General features: G+C 37.9%; 1 protein-coding gene across 1 annotated transcript in view; it reads right to left on the bottom strand.

Annotated features, from left to right (window-relative positions):
- Positions 1-9673: 9673 nt before the first annotated feature.
- DNAAF11 (dynein axonemal assembly factor 11) overlaps positions 9674-24206 on the bottom strand; it is a 34945-nt gene continuing 20412 nt past the window's right edge. Inside the window, exons 11-12 of the mRNA XM_074846543.1 lie at positions 19965-20050; positions 9674-9977 (exon numbers count right to left, since the gene is read on the bottom strand). Coding sequence (XP_074702644.1) covers positions 9791-9977; positions 19965-20050 — 273 coding nt within the window. The 3' untranslated portion in view covers positions 9674-9790. The remainder of the gene's footprint in view (positions 9978-19964; positions 20051-24206) is intronic.

Here is a 24206-nt window from a genome sequence, read left to right as displayed (position 1 = left end):
GAAAGAACATGAACTAGATCTAAGATTTTCAGTGATGAGATATCAGGGTTGCGTTGACCCAGAGAAATTCATTTGACTGAATAACTACAACTTCCATGCCAAACATTTCTCTACTACTTATGAAAAAATATTAAACTAATCCCTTTGAAACAGGCTTTAAAAAGCTTCCGTTAGTCATTAAACTCTTTCAATGCCTCATTAATTCTAGCAGTATAATCTGGTTTTGATTAACCAGGTTGTTAAGCATCCACTGTCAAACACTGATAAAGAGGAAGAATTTGCTTTGCAGATAACAGGCATGTAATTATGTGTCTCATCACAGCTGATAAAATGGGAGAAATTACCTTCAGCCCCGCAGAAGTCACCCCAGCACAGTTAGCACAAAGTAATCTGACTACATGTTCACATCTATAAGGTACACATCAACATGTCTCAGGAGCCTTTGATGCTTCACTGTCACTTTGGGAATGTTCAGACTGAATCTCAAGACTTGTGGGAAGGAAACTGAAGAAGTTTAATTGATTGATCTAAAATACCATAGACCTGTACCGGAAACACACTTGGAAAAGTTTTAAGAATGCTTGGCAGTGACTGAGTTTCATGTATGAATTCCCAGATTGAGCTAAACTGTAAGCATAAATTTAAAGAGACATTTTTACTTAGAATATTGAAAAATAATTTTAGTGAGACAAATACAGCTTTTACTATAGATGTAAGGGAGGTTGATAGTTTTTTTAAGCATTTAAATATCTGAAGCTGTAACTAGATGCTGAGCATAAGCACACAGGAAGTTCTGAAAATGATGCAGGATATCAGCATCTTTAAATGTTTAGAAGTCGAATACAAAGTCTCAGGTTCATGGAAATTAAAATAGAATGAATGAAGAGAATGGACTTGAATGCCTTAGAGGATTTCCACTGCAAAATGGAGTTCTGTGCAAGAAAATCAGACAGCTTGGATTTCTTTCATAACTGATGACATGCTTCACTTCAGCTATACTTCATAGGTGACTGATAAATCTCTGTGGATGTTTTCCCTTTGAAAATTTTATACTGCTGATTCACTTGCATTTAAATACAGAAGTATATTGGAACTTTATTATCAATCTCAGTGAAATCCTTAATTAAAAAGTCAGATGGCTGCCTGCCTGGTTGAAAAAATGGAGGAGCCAATACTAATTTATGTACACTGTAAAACAGGCATAATTATGCTGCTGGTAGACTTGCAGATGGTTAGCGCTGAGAGCACAAAAAAAAAGGGTCAAAGCATAGCCACAGCTCACATCTTTCTAACCAAATGTTCACCAGTCCCCTCATCTATACACATATTTTCTGTGAAGTTTCTGAGGACAAAGCTGCTTACAGTTTAGAGCTGTGGAGCTTTTAAATGCTTCTGTTCATAGGATACATGCTGTAACTTCAGAGATTTTTTGCTCCAGTCACAAAGGCTGTACTACGCTGAAAGCTGTATTTCCAACAGTACAAGTCCCAGTGTGGACTTGGTTATTATGATTTTCCTATGCTTCATGCTAGAAAAGGTGTTGTCAAATAGGAGAAAAGTCTCTTATAGGTTGAGATACCTCCATATTCCTCCATTTTCCCTATATGGAAAATTTGCCACTGTGTGCAGAGGTGAACTCATCCAAGGGCAAACTATTATGCTAATATCTAGACAAAGTAGAGGACTGGTCTTGTACTATACCATCTCCTTAGCTGAATGGACTTTTGACTCTTGAATCTTGGCCAATTCCCACCATGTCAGGGCTTTTCTATGGAGGAGCTGTAGGAGTAGGATTTCTTTAAGTGAATGTGTGGCTCTCATTGAAGCTTTCTGTTAGAGATTCTGCTCCATGGAAGGGTGAGTTGTGGTCTATAGGAAGGGCTTGTAAGGCAGAAGAGACTATGTCCCGTCTGGCTAACTGACTATGTTAAGGGAAACAAGGAACAAAACCAACATCTCCAACAGCTGGCTTAGTGGGGGACATTATTTCCCTTCCTTCCCAGCTCCTTCTAATTTCAGTAAGTTTTAAAAACAGCTCAGCTAATTCAGGGTGATTCTGAAACCAATACAGTAAAGTCTTAAATCCTGATGTACTCTGTGGCTCTCATAAAGTTGTGACTATGTGTGACAGGTGCACCCACCCGGATGAAGGTGGGCCTTGCTGACAGCTGAGACATAGTGGCTGTTGATTTCTTTTTTGTGCCCTTGTTCTCAGGGTTTTATGGTAATTGGGGCCCTCAGCCAGTAAGGGCTGATATCAACCACAGATCAGATTCGGCTGGGGTATAAATGGAGTCCCCTGGGGGAGCATACTGCAGTTCAGGACTCTCCCCTTGGGTTGGGACACTGCCCAAGGCAACTATTTGAGGTTGAGAGCCCTCACTTTTTAGGTGAGTGATTAAGCATTTTGGATTGTCTGTTAAATCCTAGGAGTTCATTGAATTTTGTGCAGTGATAGCTTTTTCCTCTCATGGACTTTTGGCTGTGCTCTTTATGAATAACTGCTAGAGTGCTAATTGATTCTATCTAAAATAAATTTTATTTTAATTATTGCCTGTTTATTTTGAGAGCCTCTGCAACACTGACAGGTTTGATTCAGGAACAACTTGTAGCTCAGAGAGATCCTGGTTGATTATGAGAAAGTTCTAGTGCATGACTATGCAACCAACAGGAGCACTACTGTTACTAAAAATCTATTTGATCATCTTGCTCTTTAAAATGTCAAACATAAATTCTTGCTCTCAGAGTAAGCTGTGTCTTATAATATCATACCTTTGTCCTCATTAATTTATAAATTGCTTCCCAGTTTTCAGCTTCATGGGGCTTTTACTCTGCCTGGGTGTATCAGAGGTAGAAGGAGACAGTTGTAGGCTGTCAGTACTGCTCAGGTGGTGTGAATGAGAACAATAAGCTTCAACATGCTACAGATGACTCTATAACAGAAAAAATGCATTTATTCTCAAATAATTCACAATTACGCAATGAATAACAGGATCTATGTGCTGGTGGACAGGGGAAAGGGTTTTTCCATGGCTCCAATCATTTACTATCTATGTACTCGGTCTTTTGCACCCAGTCTGGCTTTCCTCTCTGTCTATTCCACTAACATAAGATGCTGTTGAAAACAAGTTCTTTCTCAATCCAAGTGAATGGTTGGTTGGGCTCCTGACAAAGTTCCTCACCCTACAAAGGGAGTACATATAATTAGGTTGGTGGATGGATGTCAGCTTCTATGGTTAGTTTTCAACACAAAAGCAATTAAGATATCTTTGCTTTTCAACCAGCCCCACACAGTGCATGGATGTTATGTCTGTATTAGCCCTGCAGGCAAATACTCCTGATTCCTATTACACAACTGTTTCTCTCTGTTACCACCTCTCTTCCACAAGCCCTTCTAAAGCTCACTTCTGACTGGCCTTCACGGCAGTCCAGTGGAGATCCTAGCCATCACAGTCATTTCTGTCAGTGTCTTCTATCTTGTGTTGTAGATCTCACCTCCATGCAGAAGATGGTGTTGATAATGATATATTTTAAAGTAAAGAGCCTGGCAGGTAAGTCAATCTTATCACTAAATGCTATCCTCTAAAAGTATGATTCATTAAGTTTATAAATCCATATAGACTTCATAAAGTTCAGTACTGTGCCCACTTCCGGGCTCCTCAATATAGGATATACAGGAACATACTGGAGAGAACCCAGCAAAGGGCTACGAAGTTGATGAAACAACTGGAGCATCTCTCCTATGGAGAAAGGCTGAGAGAGCTGGGACTCTTCAGCCTAGAGAAGAGAAGGCTCAGGGGGATCTCATCAATGTATATAAATACCTGAGGGTGCATAGCAAGATGGAGCCAGGCTCTTTTCAGTGGTGCCCAGTGACAGGACTAGAGACAATGGGCACAGACTGAAACACAGGAGGTTCCCTGTGAACATCAGAAAACACCTTTTTACTGTGAGGGTGACCAAGCACTGGCACAGGTTGCCCAGAGAGGTTGTGGAGTTTCAGTCCCTGGGGATATTCAAAAAGCCATCTGGACATAGTACTGGACAACTGGCTCTAGGTAGCCCTGCTTGAGCAGGAGGGTTGGACCAGGTGACCTTCACAGGTCCCTTCCAACCTCAAATATTCTGTGATTTTGTTTGTGTGAAGTTACACTTACAAACACAGTCTAGCTTTGACAGCTAACACCTGGTCTTAGCAACTGTTCAGAAAAAGACTAATGCTCAGGCTACCCTATGACTTCCTTCCACTATTCATTATCATTATGGGAATTACCATTTGAAACATGCAGTGGAAAAGCACATTTTGTGTGTCCAGTACTGTTACCTATACTGGGTATATTCAGATATCCACGCTGAGCATCTAAGTGTAAGACAAAAGGCAGGTTTGAATCGAGCTTTGCTGTTTTAGTGTGTGGTGTTCTGCAATGCAGCTGTAATTTTAAGTGCAGTATAGCTTTACACTGTAATAGCGTAACAGATTCTTTTCTGCTTTTTAGGTTTGATTTTTGACCCAGCTGAATCAGCTTAGCTCTGGAAGGAACCAGACTCTTTCTGTCTTGTGCATCAACAACAAAACTCTGTTGTTCTGACTGTGCAAATCCAAAACTTACATGCCATCACCCAGGTTTAGAGCAAGGTGAAGATTCTGTGGCAAATCCAAGGGGCTTCCTGAACCACTGTACATCATCTTTCTTCTCAATACTGCTAGAATTTGCCATTAACCCCATCTATCTCCTGTCTACTGAATGATGAATAGATCCATCCACTGCATACTACTTAAATTCATCCAGTCATCTACTTAGAGGTGAAATATCACAATACACACACATGCACAGTGCTCTCTGAAATTTTAATCTACTTAACCCAATTATATAGAAAGAGATAATGCTGTACATACAACTGCTGAGTCTGCAATGGCAGAATGAGGCAAGTGGCAAATCAAAAAGCAGCACCTTTTTTTTTTCTGCTGTAGGTAGGAGCAACCTGCTATAGATGCACAATGGCTTTGAGCAGCTGTCACGCCCTTAACTGGGGGAGACAATGTTGGTGTTATTCTTTCTTTGTTCTTCCTTCTTGTGGGGACTGTAATTATCTTTTATTTCTTTTGTTATCTTGTTTGCATTTTTACTATACAGGGGATATTTTACCTATGTTGCTGTATGTTCTTGTCCTCTTTCATATGTCTTCTTTTCTCAGTTGTATTACCTTAGTGACAAGTAATTGATAACTTGTGGTGTGTCTTTATGCTCCTGTGGGCCACTGGGATCATCTTGTGCTTGTACACTTTGTTCCCCTGTGATCAACCTCTGTTTGTATTCTCCATGGCCCACATCCACACTGGGAATTTTATTGAAGTTGATTCTCAGAATATACTCCATTTTCAGACTGGATCCCAAGATTATAGTACCATGTGAAATAACTCTTTCTTAGTAGTTCCAAGTATAGTTTGGTACCTGCTATTAATTTTCCTATGAGATGTAACTGTAGCTCAATACAGTTCTTTGTGGTTGTTTTTTTTTTCTTTTTCCAAAAACAGAACATTATCTGTTCACCAGAAACTAGATGAGAAAGAGATCTGAGTTGGAATGGGGGAAGATCCATCTGTATTGTTCTTTGGTTTGACAGCAGAGGTCAAATTTTATAGCGCTCTCCTTATGAAAAAATGAAATAATATTATAAGACCAGGCTGTATGGATGCCCATTTTCCACAACCTTCTAAAACTCTTGACAGGTTTATCCAAATTGGCTGAAGGTCTGAAAGGTGGATTGACCCTACAAGATTTCTAGAAATATGCAATGAAGAAAAAGAGGAAGGTCTTCAATGTGTTCTCCTCTTAGAAACATCAGAAAATCCCCACAGCAATCAATTAAACTACAGGAAGTCAATTTTTGGGTTTCCTACTGACTTTTATTTTCAAAAAGGTTATGGTCTTTCCTCTTCACCCATCTCAAGGTCAGCAACATTCATACTAGGAAGCAGACTTGAATCAAAATACAAACTGCCTATCTGACTGTTGAAAATTACACTGTTGCCTGTTTTCATAGAATCATAGAATGGTTTGGGTTGGAAGGGACCTTAAATATCATCTAGTTCAACCCCCCTGCCATGGGCAGGGACACTTTCCACTAGACCAGGTTACTCAAAGCCCCGTCCAACCTGGCCTTGAACCCTTCCAGGGAGGGGGCAGCCACAACCTCTCTGGGCAACCTCTTCCAGTGTCTCACCACCCTCACAGGGAAGAATTTCTTCCTTACATCTAATCTAAATCTACCTGCTTTTAGTTTAAAACTGTTACCCCTTGTCCTATTGCAACACCCCTGATGCAGAGTCCCTCCCCATCTTTTCTGTAGCCCACTTTAAGTACCAGAAGGCTGCTATAAGGTCTTGCCGGAGCCTTCTCTTCTCCAGGCTGAACATCCCCAACTCTCTCAGCCTGCCCTCACAGGGGAGGTGTTCCAGCCCCCTGATCATCTTTGTGGCCTTCTCTGGACCTGCTCCAAGAGGTCCTTGTCCTTCTTATGTTGGGGCCCCAGAGCTGGACACAGCACTGCAGAGGGGGTCTCACGAGAGAAGAGTAGAGGGGGAGAATCCCCTTCCTCAACCTGCTGGTCACACTGCTCTTGATGCAGCCCAGGACACAGTTGGCTCTCTGGGCTGTGAGTGCACATTGCTGGCTCATAGTCAGGTTTTCCATCCACTAGTAGCCCCAAGCCCTTCTCTGCCAGGCTGCAGAGGGCTGTTTTCCTTCTAGGGCTACAGTTACATAAAACAGCACCAAATTTTAGGATACTCAGAGCCTCCCTGGGCTGCAGGGTGGGTCTCTGCTCCCGCGGGGTCTCTCCAGCGCTGCAGGGGATCCCTGCTCCAGGCCTGCAGCACCTCCTGCCCTCCTCCTCCTCCGGCCTCGGCCTTGGGGTCCCTCTGCTGCTGCTCCCTCCTTGGCTTCCTCCTCCTCTGCCTGGGCCGCCTTTGGCCCTTGCTGAAACCTGGTTTCCCCCGGGCACCCCCAGCTTGGCTGAGGGGCTCAGCTGTGTCCTGCACTGGGGCCGTTGGAGCCGGCTGGGACCGGCTGTGTCCGGCACGGGGCAGCCCCGGCCTCTCCCCACAGAGGCCGCCCTGCAGCCCCCTGCCAGCGCCTGGGCACAGACACCTGATACAATCTCAGAAGTAGATGTTTTGATGTGCAATGTATAAAATGATCCATAGTCATCCTCATGCACATTTGGTGACATCAGGAGGTAAAACATAATACCATCTTTTTCATAGTTAGCCTGCATGATTAGGAATTTATAGTGAATAGGGGTATATTGCAAAAGAAGTTATGTTTTTATACTCCATTTACCAGAATAGAGCTGATTAAATATATTTCAGGATGGAGAGTCTTATATCATGGAACAATTTATACTGGCACTGGAAAAATCAAGTCAGTGCACAAGAAAAATCCAAGATGATACTACAACAGATCAAATGATGCCCAGATTCAACTTTGGTTTATGTCTTTGTGATATATACATTTTCTTTTCAGATCTCAGTAAGCATATGCAGCATTAGTATGAAACTTCATTTTTTTTATCCTATATCCATTTCAAACTGCAACCAAAGAAAATGCACCAGTTCAACCAGTCAGCCTAAATTGATGGATATATTCTGCTTCTCTTCAGTACAGTTTAAGAAAGACTATTTATCTTTATCTTACATTAAACATCTGTGGAGCACTTTAAAAAGCACTTTGGAAAGGCTAAAAAAATTCAGAATCTAATAGCAATGTTTCCTTTCTAACTGCTGAGTTTTTTACATGATGGTTTTCACAATTAGGTATACAGCACTTTCAAAGAACATCTCATGAACCTGACTATGTGCTGAGGGACATTATGGGCACTAGTCAAACCTAGACTGTTGCTTAACACATTTTAAGTGGAGTTTTAGTGGTTCAGTTATAAATGCAGCTTATTAATTTTCTGTCTTAAGGATGAAAACAAGATCTAACCACAAAATATTCTTTGATTCTTCTTGAGTTGAATTTGCTTGCTCTATCCCATTTGGCTAGAAGGAAAAGCTGGTTTGAATCAGAAGCATTTTCTTTCTGCAGGACCAAATTAAGTCTTCCTTTACAGAAAACCAGTTTCAAACTCATTAGCAAAGTAATGTAGGTCACTCAATTTGATTTTTTGGTTGGAGCTTCTCTTTGAATTTTTCTCTTTGAAGTAACAGTTTCCTTAGAATTGGTAAAAAAACAAGGTACCTTTTTTTACTATAGTATTGTATACTCATTGTCCAACTAAAAGGTCAAAAGAGACATTCAAGCACATATATATCCTTAAATCAGCTGTTTTGTAGACAACAGAGCTAACAAGGCTTGATTTCGTATGGTTTTATGTCATATATCCCCTGCATAATCTTCATTTCTACAACCACTCAACCCAGAAGTATTTGTTGTGACCCTCCCTCTGCAAAATTCCACTGTCTCCTCAATATCCACCTTTTGTTTCCATAGTGACTCAAGATCTAACCATATTTCCTAAATACTTCCCACACTCTCCTCAGCTTTCCCCCAGGTTCCCAGAGCCCTACCATCATGACTCCTACTTTGTTTAACTACCACCTAGGCAAGAATGATAATATGCACAGAGTTCAATGACTGAACATGTTGATTAGCTGACTGGCTACTGTCAGGACACCCAATGGCTTCCCAACACAGTTGCATCAAGAGAATCCCTTTTTACTAGGTAGCGATGTTTTTCACTAAATTTAGAGGAGCTGAGTATTTCTGTGACATTTCCATCAAATAGGGTGAAAATAAAAGAAATGGCATTCAAAAGCAGAGCTAAGAATGACACGAGTCTTGTTTTCTCTGGAAATCAGGAAAAAAAACCCCACAACCAAACAAAAAACAACCTAAGAGAAATTTGGTGTTGCCAAATTGCAATAATTTTCTAATGTAAACCAGTATATGCTTCTTTGATGCTATCTGTTTCACTCATGGGGTAATCCTGAAGCAATAGGGAAAAAAATATGATAATGGAGTTTCTGGTTGTTAAAAATGGGCTGGAGGGTATAGAAAGAGCAGTTCATCCCATTACTGATGCTCAATCTTATTTCATCCAACAGCTAAAAATTAACCTTGATATTTTTAGGGGATCCTGAAAAAGATGGAACAGTTTAGAGTAGCTGCATGAAGAAGAACAAGAATGGTCTGGCTGATTTCTTCCAGTCTCCCCATGGTGCCACATCTGAGATACTGTGTTCAGCACTATTGTCCCCCAAAATCTTCAGGGAGTGGATTGTTATACCAGCTCCAGAATCCAAGAGCTCTGCATTATGCTGGAAAATTCACTGATATATGGTAGGTTACAGCAATGTTTCTCACTCCCAGAATACATTGTTTTGTTTTGCTGTTGTCCTTCATGAAAAAGAAAAACACTGAAGGAATACATAGAGATTTTTGCTATCTTCATTTTAGTGAGAATAATCATAAATCTTGTTACAAGTGCTTTCTTCCTTCCTTCTCTCTTTTTCTATAGAAATATGTCATCTTTCAAGCTAGACAGTAAATTCTTGAAGAAATGACAATGTCTGACTTACATGGTTCCCATTCTGATTTGAGACTTATTAAGTAAAAGAAAAAATAATTTATATAGTAATATATTAACAGAAAACACAGACATAACCAAGTTATTGATAAATGTAATAATATTTTCAACTTCAGCTATATTATACTTACTTTACACACAGGACATGAAAACAACTCAAACATACATGCCACATATAGAGGGACTATTTAAGAATGTTTCAAATTAAGGGAGGAACATCTTCATTATTTTCAAAATCAACATAACTCTTCTTAGTCTCTGTAATCCTCTTTGGCTGTAAACTAACAGGTCCCTGTCCAGTTCGCTCTTTTTCTTGAATTATCTTTGTTACATCAGGGAATGAATATTTACTAGGATCCACTTCTAATTTCTCAACTTGTCCACTCCTGAAACAAGAAGGAAATAAATGAAAAAAAAGAAAAAAAATTTCAGTGTCAAATAGAAAAGAACTATTTTGGGTGCCTGTTTATAAAGCTGTTGTCTTAGTGTGAGTGGTTACTGAGTCCAATTAAACTGGGATTAAGAGTTCTTGTAACTTGAAAACTGATTGTTATACAAAAATCTAGTGTAACCACAGAAAAGTACTACAAAATCTCTACGAGTTTGTACAAAAGAATCCTTAGCCTATGAACATCAAAAGTTAATTTTTTGACATCTGTAATTTGCTTTATATCAGAACATGGTGATTGCTGATATCACATTACAAATGGTTGGCTTTTGATGTAAGACAGGGGGTTTTTAATCTAATTGTTTTTTCATTCTTTTTTCTTTCTGTACTTTTTTAACACAGTTCCTTCACACTAGCTGTCTATTAATTTCTATGTGACAGGTTCATCTTTGGAAAGCAGGAATACTTTTATTTAGAGAGAAAATGTAATTGTATTAATTTGTTTGCTTTTATCAGCTAACTTATGTTTTGGCAATATGAACCCTCACCATGTTTGTATTATGAAAAAAAATGTAAATGAAAGTATAAGAAAGGTCAGAGTGATAACAGAATTTCCAGATTCTGTTGCTATTAAGGATATTCTTCTAGATCACACTTAGAAATGTGTACGGGTCACTCATTAAGGCAACCTACCCACATCACCTGATGATCAAAGATTTGAAATATTCTTATACTTTCTGTCTTGCAGCATTTAAAGCCACTTTTCTGATAGAGGAGCTCAACAACTAAATGGAAAAAATCTATCCTGTTTTCAAGTAATTTGTAACTGTTTCCATGAAAAATGGCAAAATGGAAATTTTATTGTACAATGATGTTCTGATTTCTGCACATTCCAACATGATTTGTACATCTTAGTACTAATTTTCATTTTATACTGAGTGCTACTTTGGGTCAAAGTTCCAAGCTCAGCCTTACAGAAGATAGTGTGTCACTCTTCAAAGATGTGAAAAAACTACATGTTCACCCAGGAGATCAGAAAGGCTCATTAGAACTAGAATTAAAAAAAAAAAAAAAAAAAAAAAAAGTAGCAAAGTCACTGGATGAAGGAATGTATTTTTTTGATGACAACACAGGTAATGAAAATATGTAAATAAAGTATATTAAAAGATCTTTAACTGAAGATACACAATCTTTAGTTGTTAAAGAAAGACTTTTGCCAAGCAGCTTCCAAATTCTGCTGGTGCTTCTCCGTTAAAGCCCCACAAGGTCTGAGGAGACATCCCAGCCGCATCTGTGGCAGGATCTCTGTCCCAGCGAAAGAGAGATGCAGAGGGATTTGGGGGAGGCTTCCTCCTCTCCTCCCATGCTACAGTGAGGAAAGCATGACTAACAGAAGAGGCAGTCATCAGGTCATCAGCCTAGACACCTCTTTCAGCCTTATGCCACTAGATTTTTCTTGTGCTATAGGAATTATCTGATCATTTTGCTGAGCAGAAAATGACCAGAGGGGCACCCTGCTTTAATAATCTGGAGAACTTTTTCCACAAAGTGGCACAAACAGAAATTACTCAGAGGAAAATTTTATAGGTAATGAAGACAGATACAATAAAACTCCTATTTCTTTACCCTGAATGTTCTTCAATTTATAAGGTTAGAATTTTTTCTTATACTACACAGTTTAATTAAATAAAAGTGGATTCACTTTGTGGCAACATTCTAGAAAATGTTCATCCCCAAAAGGTAAGAGACATTTTTGTTTCCTCTTTAATTTACAAAATGTGCTGTGACCTGGAATCACTTTATCAGTAGCTGTTGAGGAGATCCCTAAGAAAACACATCCTGTCCAGAATCTTAATCTAATCACTAATCAGTAATCTGAAACACCTCTGAAAAAGCTAAAAAAGCATAAATATGAAAATGAATTAGCCTCAGCCTATGCATCCACCATGTTAGAAAAGATTTTCCTTGATTTAAAGTATTTTAATTAGTAGTGGTATTTTACATTTGTTCAACAACTCTAAAATTGTGCAAATTGCTAGTCATGAAAATACAATAAACTCTATAGAGTTTGAATAGCTTATTGCTTAGGAGCAGAATAAATTTCAATACACCAGAAACAAATTAACACTGAGTGTCATAAGTAACAATCTACATCAACAAGCTATGAAAGGATTATACACATCAGTCATTCTCAAAATTTAATCAGCACATGTTATATAAAAGTATCTATTAACAACAGACAATAGGAAAGACTGAGAATAAATAGGTGATTTTTTTCTAGAAAGTAAGTGGATTTTTATGTACTTATATGCACATGATATATTTGTTTAGTAAAGCTTCATAGTGCTGTTTCAACTACCATGATACAAGTAATTTGGCTGATGACAAGCCTCAGTTATGCTGAAGTTTGTGCAGCTACGACACATGTATCTGCTGAGAACCTGCTCCTCTCATCATGTAATCTATACAAAAAGAGGCTGGGTATTGATGATGTCAAGACTAACCACCTGAAAATTTTTGGAAGAAAGAATGAGTTTTAGGTCATCTGAACATTTTTTCCATGTAATTCTACCTAGCAGAATAAAAATAATCTTGTTGCTGAAGCTCTTCCACCAGCAACAGTAACACAACAGTGATGAAAACAATGTCTGGAAACCTCAATGTTTGCAAATTATTTCAATTTCAGGTTTAAAAAAAATGAAGTTCACAGTTTTTGGCACTGCTATCTGCTGCTGAGTGTTCTCTACTCAATGGAAGATTATGGTCTAAAGATTAGAGCACCACACACAAAAAATCCATTCTTTTTTCCTGGCATTTTTTTCTCTTAGAAAGGCTATTTCTATCTCCACATAGAACAATGCTTTTAATAAAGGAAAAGACTCCACAATAAAGAAGGTCTGTCCTTCCATTTTGCATAACTATAGCAGCCTGCTGAACAATCTGGTGTGTGACAGAGCACGTATCTGATAATTTGATATTTTTTGATAATTTACACTTTTGTTCATACAGTTCTTAATCCCCATATTTGATATTTTAATGATTTCACAGTTACATTCCCCTGTTTCAACTTCTGAATTTCAATAAAATTTAGATTGCTAAAGATTTCTCATATGTTTGATCCAGAATATATGGTTTTTGACATTTGATGAAAGTTTCCTTTCTGGCATCAGGATTTCCAAAGATATTTACAAGTCACAACGAGCAGCTTTGGAGAGGCACTTTTTCCAGTCTTCTAACATTAAAAATGAAACAGCACAAAAGACATTATGATCTTAGAAAAAGTACTAATAAATCCTTCTCTTGAATAAGAAAATAAAGTGATTCCAGTATATGGAATTATATCTTATTTAAGAGCTTTGAGAAAGACAAATCTTTATTTATGAATGTTAAAAACTGATGGTGAATGTGTGATACTTGCCATACTCTGGTCTCAACTTTTGAAAATATAGGCTTAGAAAAAATCTACTAGGTAATCTAAGCAAATAATCATGGTTTTATAAATACTTGGACTATTAATACCTCTTTCATTGCGTAAAAGCCTTTCAAATCTCTCTACATAGGTGTAATCTGAAATGAAGCAATAACTGGAGTCTTCAGAATCAGTGGATCATTAGGAAGATATGAATACACAATAGCTGGTAGAATCAAACTCATTTTCAAGGACTAAATTACAATCAAGAAGAACGAACAAATCACTGGGAAAAAGTTCTGATAAAAGGCTGATGATATCTAGGTCATTGTGTTCTAAAGGACAAATACATCTCACAAATAGGATTCATCAGACTGAGAACATATATAATACTAGCATCCAATTTTCTAAAAGTTAGACTGAAAATCATAGTCACTGTGACATTTTCAACTTCAGTGTTCCATCCCTTACCTTCTTTTGCACAATCACTTCAAGATAATAAATTTCAAACTGACCTTGTCTTTTAGAAAGCAATATGCTCCAACACCTGCAGTATGCAAATTGACTCTGAATTTCTAGGTCTGGCTATACTATCATCTTATTTTCACTTCTTGACTAACCGAGAATAAAAAAGTACTGTTACATTTGTCAAAGTTGTGTCCCTAATGTTGAGTTACAGTGCAAACACACTTTATTCTAACAAGGTGTTAAGACTTTGTTTACAAAGTTATGGAATGTTATAGATCCTTTAAAGTATGTCTCTGCCCTCAGTCTGTTGCTCGTCACATATGGACAACTGGAGATTACTTCAGATTGTAGTGATTGAGAGTTAACTGAACAGTATTGTTGAGAGTGCTCTTCTCCAGAAAGACATGTTTCTGAAGTCTCCTCACTCTTATTACAGTTATGGATTACCAGATGCCTGTGTGTGCAAATTAATTTTCAAATCACTTCTGAGGCACCCCACCTTTTGTTCTCCTCATTAGTCAAATGATAGAGATGTATACCCTCTACTTTGATTGGCTCCAGGCCTCCATGAGAATGCAAATGAATCTATACTTTAAGATTAACTTCAGTAAAAAAGCCTTTTTATTATGTTGCTTAGTCATACCTGACTCTACTTTCTGGTTAAGAAGTTAATTGAATCACAATTCCTATAATTCCTCCTTTCCCTGACAATGTAACTTGCATTGTAAAAATTCTCAGTATCTTCACAACAGCTAACTACATAGCCTGAAAATAATATTTCTGCAGACCTATTCAACTCTCAAGATTTACAATCTACTCCCAGGCATTTATAGAAGGAAAACATTACATCTCTATAGAACTGATAACTGATTTGCCATTTGTGATCTTTCCACGCATTTACTCATCTTTCATGCAGGCCACACTTTGGATGCATGTAGCTTTCTTCAAGTTAAAATATTCGTGCTTAGTTTAGACTAAGATGTTAATTCAGGCTTTGAAAGATCACATAAATCCTCTTGCAGGAGGATTGCGAAATACTCTTTCGGGTTAGTTTGCCTACAACTCCATTCAACTTCTGACCTCATTTTACCTCTTATTCCCAGTCTTGGGGAAATTACTCATTTTGTTCTATTGTATTTCTCTTTGCAACATGAAGTTCTCTCCTATCCAACTTGTCACACCTCTATCCTTCTGTGTGTAAACTGTAAAGTGTAACACTGGGAGAGATCCTTAGCCATTAAGTCTGTGGAAAGGGAGTATTCTCACACTTCACAAGGATTCTTTCAAGGACCCAGATTAGGACTCCTCACTCCCAAAGAAAGATTATTACCCTTACAACTACAAACTTTTCCCACAGATTTGTTCTTTGCACCTTCTCCACCAGAACCAAGCTAAATGAGGGTCATCCACTAGATCAGAGTTTTGCAGTATGTCTCATCTTCAGCAACAGTGTTACATCTCAAGTGAGACAACTATAGAGAGTTTTTGAAATATTCAGTCTTTTATTCTTCGCTTGTTAATAAAAGGAAAATGCTCAAATAAAAATCAAAAGTTCTCCAAGGAAAGTAAATTAATGCTTGTTCATCACTATGAAACTGTAAACCATAAAGGAAGTTCTGTTAATGAGTCTTACAATTACAAGTTTGCTAAAATTTGTCATCAAATCTAAAAATCCAATACAGTGCTTAAAAACATCCAAGTGTTCTTGGCCTCAACTTCAACATAACCTTACAGGCAATTTTATATATTTGATGTCTCTCCCAACTAGTGAAATTTAGCTGAAACTAGATAACCTGTTCAAAAGCATTTATGAGTGTACCAGCAGACAATGGTGGACATTCCAGCAGCATATGTTTTTCTTCTGTTTTCCTCTTAAGAATCCACATGAAAAACCAAAACAAACAAAACAAACCCAAAAGATTGCCAACCCCCAAAAAAGCCATAAATTACATACTGCCACTAAGAACTGATTCCAGCAGAACGTAAGTCAGATTTCTAACCTAATACATTACACAGTATTTTCTACAGCACCTGCTGGCTTAGTCATCTAGCGCAATCTTACCTAGCTAAGAGGAGAAAGACACTTATAGCAGTCAGATATCCAATGCTTAAACTACTCAAACAGAAATCACCTCTATCTTACATTCCTTGTTTCATTATAAGAGACGTGTATAGACCAGAACTTGCTGATTTGTTTTTAATTCTGCTTTGTGAAGTACCCTAGAAATTGCTGCTCCATTCCTTTGCCTCTTCAAATTAATCCATTCTCTGGCTGTATTTATCAACCTCTACAGATCTACTGTAAAAAAAAAAAAAGCAAAGAAGAAGGTCTCTCTCATGTATTCCTAGGTATCTTTCTTTACTGGAGGAATTCAAGTGTATGTATATTTACATTTAGAGACATTTTGAGGTTCGTGGGGTTTTTTTGTTTTCCAATGTGATAAAGGAAGACTAGTCTAAAGCCAAGGGTATGAGACAAGGTTGATTGACTTTATGTAACTGTTACTCTTAAAATTTCCAGTATGACTTCAGAAAAGTCAGTTCCTACCTATATCTAAATTTCACCAATGCAACTGTGGTAAACTCAACTTCTGTACCTCACAGATCAATTGTGAAGCCAGTTACAGTAAAGAATGACATACTCAGCTACTACATTAATAGAGGCTTTATAAGTATAATAAATCAATCTGTCAATTCCTCCCAGAGAAGCTTGTCTCTTTGAAGGCTTCAAATACAGTTTTGTATACAGTCACAGAAGAAACCTCTCTTACATGGCAGAAGTAATGATAGTATCATCATGTAATCTAGCTAACAAGAGTTAAAGAGATTTAAAGCACTGCATTATAGCTAAACAGATTACATGTCTGACAGCATTTAGCTAAGACATCTGTAGCTGTCAAGTGTAATCACTGTAATGAATGTTCTTCTGTAATCTAAGAGACAACTATTCAGCAAATTTTTAACATCTGGCTAGTCAGCAACTTTTCAACTAAAGAGGTCAAAACTTACTATTTTTAGTAAGAACTATAATTCCAAAGACTTTTTTCCTACTTCTACTTTTGTGATATACATTTGTGTAAAATTTTAATAGTAAAATTTGTATTTTTCCTTCAAAAACTGCAGTAAGCATATTCGTAATTACTTAAAACTGCATTGAAATCAAACAAAAATTCTTGGAGTTTTGCTATGCCATGGAGTATCTTTAGTTCATCAGGTATCAGGAAAGGGGACCATTTCACATTATTAATTCTGTTACTTCCATGTTTCCATTACTACTTCTATTTAAACATTCCCTGTGTAGTCAAAAGTAAAGACACACAGAGGGTTCTAAGGAAATATATATTTCTAATCCACAAGTTGCCAACTCTTTTGCTGTTTGGCAGAATCCATTTGGAAGAGAGATAATGTCAGTTATCTAATGAAGGAAGATCTAGTTTTCACCTGGAAACAAGCTAAGACTTTTTTTTAAACGGATTTCTTTTAAAGTATCTAAAGCTTTAGCTGTACTTCTGTGGGAAAGAACCATTCCTTTTGCAAAGTAGAATCATAGAATAGTTTGGGTTGGAAGGGACCTTTAAAGGTCATCTAGTCCAACCCCCCTTCCATGAGCAGGGACACCTTCCACTAGATCAGGTTGCTCAGAACCCCGTCCAACCTGACCTTGAATGTTTCCAGGGATGGGGCATCTACCACTTCTCTCGGCAACCTCTTCCAGTGTTTCACGACCCTCATCATAAAAAATGTCTTCCTTATATCTAGTCTCAACTCTTTTAGTTTAAAACCATTATCCCTTGTCTTATTGCTACAGGCCCTGTAAAAAAGTCTGAATCCATCTTTCTTATAAACTCCCTTTTAGTATTGAAAGGCGACAATGAGGTGTCCCCTGAGCCTTCTCTTCTCCAGACTAAACAAACCCAGCTCTCTCAGCCTGTCCTCATAGCAGAGATCTTCCAACCCTCTGATCATTTTTGTCCTCTGGACCTGCTCCAACAGGTCCATGTCTTTCCTGCACTGAGGACTCCAGAGCTGGACACAGCACTCCAGGTGGGGTCTCACTGGAGCGGAGTAGAGAGGGATAATCCCCTCCCTCAACCTGCTGACGACGTTTCTTTAGATGCAGCCCAGGATAGGTTGACTTTCTGGGCTGCGATCGCACATTGCTGACTCATGTCCAGCTTTTCATCCACCAGTATCCCTAAGTCCTTCTCCACAGGGCTGCTCTCAATCCCTTCAACCCCCAGCCTGTATTTATACTGGGGGTTGCCCCCACCCATGTGCAGGAGCTTGCACTTGGTCTTGTTGAGCCTCATGAGGTTCACATGGACCCACTTCTTAAGCTTGCCCAGGTCCCTCTGGATGGCATCATCCCTCAGGCATGTTAACCACACCACTCAACTTGGTGTCATTTGCAAACTTGCTGAGGGTGCACTCAATCCCAATGTCTGTGTCACTGATGAAGATATTAAACAGTACTAGTCCCAGTATGGACCCTGAGGGACACTGATCTCCACTTGGACATCGAGCCATTGACCACCACCCTCTGGTTGCAACCATCCAACCAATTCCTCATGCATCAAACAGTGCATCCATCAAATCCATATCTCTCCAATAGAGAAGGATGTTGTGGGGAACCATGTCAAAGGCCTTACAGAAATCCAGATGGATGACATCTGTAGTTCTTCCCTTGTCCTCTGATGTAGTCACTCTATCATAGAAGACCACTATGTTGGTCAAACAAGACTTGTACTTGATGAAGCCACGCTGGCTGTCTCGAATCTCCTCCCTGTTGTCCATGAGCCTTAGCATAGCTTCTAAGGGGATCTGTCCCATGATCTTCCCAGCCACACAGCTGGTAGTTCCCAGAGTCCTCCTTTCTATCCTTTCTAAAAATGGGTGCAATGTTTCCCTTCTTCCAGTCACCAGGGACTGCACCTGACTGCCATGCCTTTTCAAATATCATGGAGATAAGTATCCATCATTTGGCTTGGACCTTTTAAAAATATTTTAAATACTTAGTAATCAAGATGGGGCACTGTTGTAATCACTGCTGCTAAGGAAAGGGTGCAGTGCTTGTGGCTCATTAGGAATCTCAGCAAATTCTTACAGTTGCCCTATTGTCTTCTCATCAAGCAGATCATTCAAGAAAAGAGGTCATGACTGATCTTTATTAAAAATAAGAAAAAATAGCAGAACTAATGACAACTGACTCTTGCAGAGCCATTTTGCCAGTGTCCTAAATATTGAGACCAAGAAGAATACCCATGATCCATAATGCTATTTTTTACTAACTGCTTAGCCTTTCCATCAACATTCACCACAATGAAATCAAATAAGAAAACAAATGCAACACTTCAAATATAAACAGGTAAATGGCTTAACAAAGTTTGTTGTTGCTATATCTTATTCTGGTATGAATACTATTGCCTATAGCAAGAAAAAAAAAAGAAAGATTAAAAGATACATCATAATATTTGTACTTAGGCCAAGTGCCCATCAACCCTAGTGTCTCTCTACAGTGGCTAAGAGTAAAACTCTTACTTGCTAAGAGTAAAAACAAAAAATAGTGCATCACTGATATTTGCTTGCTTCTGGCAGTCATTCACTGCAAGAATTTCAGGAGATAGAGTTTACATCACATTTAATAGGATGGATCTTTGTTATAAAACCTTGCAAAATTGCTTTTTGTACCTATTTATTAGTGCAGTAGCTCAATCTGTATACCAGCGAGCAAATATGTTCATGAGAGAGATTCAAAATCATTGCTTTCTAAATGGTTTTCAAACTTGGGTTACACAGCAAGGAGCTCTGCAGAGGCAATTCTCAGTAGGTGGTTTAGTTTTCGTATATACCAGCTTAATCATCTGAATGAGCTGATGAAGCAAAACTGATTGGCAGAAATAAGCGCTTTTTTGACTCTGTGATTGGAGCAGATCACTTTATAAACCACACTAGACAGGCTATTACTCTAAAGTTTTTAGACACAGTTCTACTCTATACAAATCAATATTTTCATACTTTCAACAATAAAATAATAAGAAGCATATATTCTGGCATGTGAATAACACATGGACAAAAAATAAAACTAATGCAAAAGAAAAAAGGAATTACCTTTTTGCATTTTTTTTCAGTATATTGCAGTCAGAATGTTTAATTGAAGTTGATACTTTTTGCTTAGCCAGGATTACTTCTTTAGCCTAAAATAAAAGTAGACAGAAAAATAATTATCCTGAAAATTGATATTTATGCTCATAAGTGTTTAAATAATATCTCAAAAATAGAAAATTTAAGAGGGTCTAAAATTTTATATTTTTGAGTCATTTATATTTTCTGTTAAATTTTAACACTCTTCACTCAGCATGAAACACATGCATAAGGGAATTTTAACAATGATCTGAATTGAATTATATTCAAATACATATATGGGGGTATATATATATAAAAATTTAAATATTTACATCTATTTGTATTTAAATAAATGCTGTCTTGTTTAGTACCATGTTAATAATGCACATTACTGCTTTTCTCCATAGCTAACTAACTGTTTCAGGATGTGCCTCTCACTTGCATTTCAGTTCTGGTGTCCATGTGCTAGTTCAGACATTTTTATTAAAGAATCTACTGCAGTGTGGACTTCTCACTCTTTATAAAAGGGACAAGTGACCAAAAACTCCCTCAGGTCCTCTGCTAAAACAGAATCTCAAGTTCAAAGTCCAAGTGAATTCCCTTTCTCAAAGAAAACATGTCCATCACCATTTTTTGGAAGATGTGTTATTGATAAAAGGGTATGTCATGGCAAAAGAGTATCTCTCCTTTCTTAACAACATCATGGGAGAGGGACCCCTTAAGCATTTGAAAGGAAGAAGGAGAACAGGAACTATCCTAAATATTAAATTTTAATTTTATTGACTATTTCTTAGTGCAATTGCTTTGAAAGTAATCTGTTCCAGAAGCCCAGTGAATTTAACGTCTCCATCCTAAAATCTACAAGAAATAAGCAGAGCCTGTAACTTCTGTTGTTCATTTCTGAAATTCATTGTGAATTGTGAAAAAGCTGATCTCCTCTGATTCTTTATACTCTGGTGAAGGGAAGTCTGTTTATTTGGACGTTCCCTCTCTTCTCAGGAGCCCCTCTAGTGTTCTGTTCTTTAAACAATAATTCATTCCTTTGATCCCCTTGAGACTCAAGTTCCTTACTTTGCCCTCAGAGCACATCAGCAAGGATGGTGAGGAAATTTGCTGATTCTGCAATCAACAGAAAAGGTTTCCTTGACAAGAGGTGATCCTAGAATTTATGGAAGGGTTAGGATTTGCCTACTAGAACATCTATTGTCCATTATGAAATATGGTTTGACATAAAGCCTCTTCTGCTCACAAGATGTCCGCCTACCTCTGTTCAAGAAAAAAAATTAAGTGATACTCTCTAATTTTAGTTCTCTTTGAAACACACCTCCATATGCAACAGTGGTACGTGAGCTTCACCAAGCCATTAGCTGACTGTCCATCTCTTAGTGACAGTGATCAAGAACTGCCATAGCTTCAACTCAGGCCAAAAATAAGAGTTTGGGCTCAGTAGAAAGACAACTGTGTGAAATTTAAAGCCTGTGGTATAATGGAAGATGGACTAAATTAATATAATAAAGCTTTCTGAAAGCTATTCTATGGAACTATTGTTAATACTTGCATTAATCAGAAAACAGAAAGGAAAGCCTTTTTAAGATCTTTATCAGAGAATTCTAGAAATGGATGTGTTAAATACCATCTAGAATATATTTGAGAAAACAGAAGGAATATGTGAAAACAATATTTTTAAGCTGAGTCATCTTTTCAGTCCACATTTTTTTCCTACAGTGGCTTGCTTCTTCTACAGTAGGAACTACACTGAGTAACAGAGTTTCCCTGAAACACATTTATCCTGAAGGATGAATAGATTTCTAGGGTTCCACAGCTGTATGCCTCCACATGCCTTTGACGGTAATGAAATATTACTGCATTTACCATACCTAAATCAGTGAGAATTATACAATGAAATTCTATCAAATAACCTTTACACTGACATGCATAATATATACCTTGCCTATTTGTAAATTAATTAAGGAATCTAACTCTCATTGATCTTTAAATTTCTAAATGCTTTTGAAAGCCCAGGGAATAAAAAGCTGTCAGAATTCATTTGTGACTGCTTATATAATAAAGAATTAATCAACAAGTCCATTTTTTTCTCTCTGATTCACTAAAATAAGGAAAGTGAAGTTTTAAAACGTGACACAGAATGTCTCAGAACCCTAACTGAAATCTACTTGTTAATAACACTGTCTTTTGATGCTTTTTCCTCAGACATTAGTTAAACTATTACCTGCGTAATCTATTGATGACATTTTACAAAATCACTGATTTAATATGTCAATTTTGGTTGAAGTCTATTAAAGAAACTCTCAGTTTTTAATTTTCCTGCATCATCTGCAAAGATGACACTGTCAGAGCATAGAGGTTCAAAGTTTGAAAATAATCTCACAAATATTTTTCCCAGCAAAGGAAGCATATACAATATAATCACTATCAACTCCTTACTCGTGCAAAATCTCTGTACAGATGGTTGTTACAGTATAAACACTAAATTTTAAAAGTGTCACTATATCATTTCACTGAATGTTTTGTCCTTCAGTTTTGATGACCTTCCAAAAAATGTTGGTAGACACTGCCTTAGAAAGACACACATTCTGCAGTGATTTGCTGTGCAGTAAATAGTACTTTTAAGAAAAATGTTTCTAGAAAAGAAGGTGAAAATTATTTTCTTCTTCATGTGGAATTTACTATCTCCAACATCTGTGGTATGGCAAGGTCGGTCATCAGAGGCAAGGAAAAAGGTTTTGTTTTTCATTTTAAAGGCTAGGAAACTATGAACAGGCTGCAAGATGAATGGTGAAAGGTTTAGTAATCTGATCAGAAACTCACTAAAGCAGGTAAAAACCACTGAATTCAATTACCTTTCTGTTCTGTTACTGAAACGAGAGAGATCTTTTCAGGACAGTATTACAAGAAGCATATTATAGGAGACTATTTTTAGGTTAATATCATTTTCAACATTTCAGTTATGTAAGGAATGTGCTAGACCATTTACCTAGTTGCAAATAATTTTATTTTTATAATAATTGTTTATCAGGATCAAGGTTAAATATAGTGCAATATAGTCATTAGGCTTGTCTTATCACTGATACAACCTGAAAGAAGTGGCATGAACTCTCTTCTTCCTATTACCTTACTAAATGGAATTCACATTAAGCTGATGATCTCAAATTAGTATTCTCAAACATTGTTGATAAGCTCGGCCATAATGTTCTGGAAGAAAAATATCTATTGGCCTTCCAGTTGTTGCTAATCTTTATTCATTATACTTTGTCTCCTAGATTACAACCTATTAATATCAATAAAATTTGTATGGATAGAGAGCATCTGAGAAGGATATGTATCCCAAAAGTATAATTTGTGCACTCTAATTCAGTCCTGGGGTAAGAGAATAGATTCTGTGACTGTAATATTAAACAAAGAATAATAGGTTAGTATCCGCTACACACAATTGCTGTGAAGTAGCACAGATCCATCTTTGGTCAGCAAATCCATGAAGTTCACAGGATCACAGACTCACAGTATGGTTGATGTTGGAAGGGACCTCTGGAGGTCACCTGGTCCCTGCTCAAGCAGGCTGTCCAGGACTGTCCAGTTGGCTTTTGAATATCTCCGGGGATGGAGACTCCACAACATCCCTGGTCAACCTGTGCCAGTGCTTGGTCATCCTCACAGTAAAAAAGTGTTTCCTGATGTTCACAGGGAACCTCCTGTGTTTCAGTCTGTGCCCATTGCCTCTAGTCCTGTCATTGAGCACCACTGAAAAGAGCCTGGCTCCATCTTGCTATGCACCCTCAGGTATTTATATACATTGATAAGATCCCCCTGAGCCTTCTCTTCTCTAGGCTGAACAGTCCCAGCTCTTTCAGCCTTTCCTCATAAGAGAGATGCTCCAGTCCCTTAATCATCTTTGTGGCCCTTTGCTGTGTTCTTTCCAGTATGTCCATGTCTCTGTTGTACTGGGGAGCCCAGCACTGGACACAGTACCCAAAGTGTCTCTCATCAATGTTGAATAGAGGGGAAGAATCACCTTCTACAACCCGCTGCAACATTTCTAATGCAGCCCAGGATGCAATTAGCCTTCTTTGGCAGAAGAGGATATTGCCAGCTCATGTTCAACCTGGTGTCCACCAAGACTCGCAGGTCCTTTTCTGCAAAACTGCTTCCCAGGATTCAAATTTTTGAATCTGTTGACAATGAAGATATTAGACCATGCAGCACTCCATT

This window comes from Strix aluco, chromosome 1, assembly GCF_031877795.1.
Source record: "Strix aluco isolate bStrAlu1 chromosome 1, bStrAlu1.hap1, whole genome shotgun sequence".
NCBI classification, from domain to species: domain Eukaryota; kingdom Metazoa; phylum Chordata; class Aves; order Strigiformes; family Strigidae; genus Strix; species Strix aluco.
This window is presented reverse-complemented; position numbering and strand designations above follow the sequence as displayed.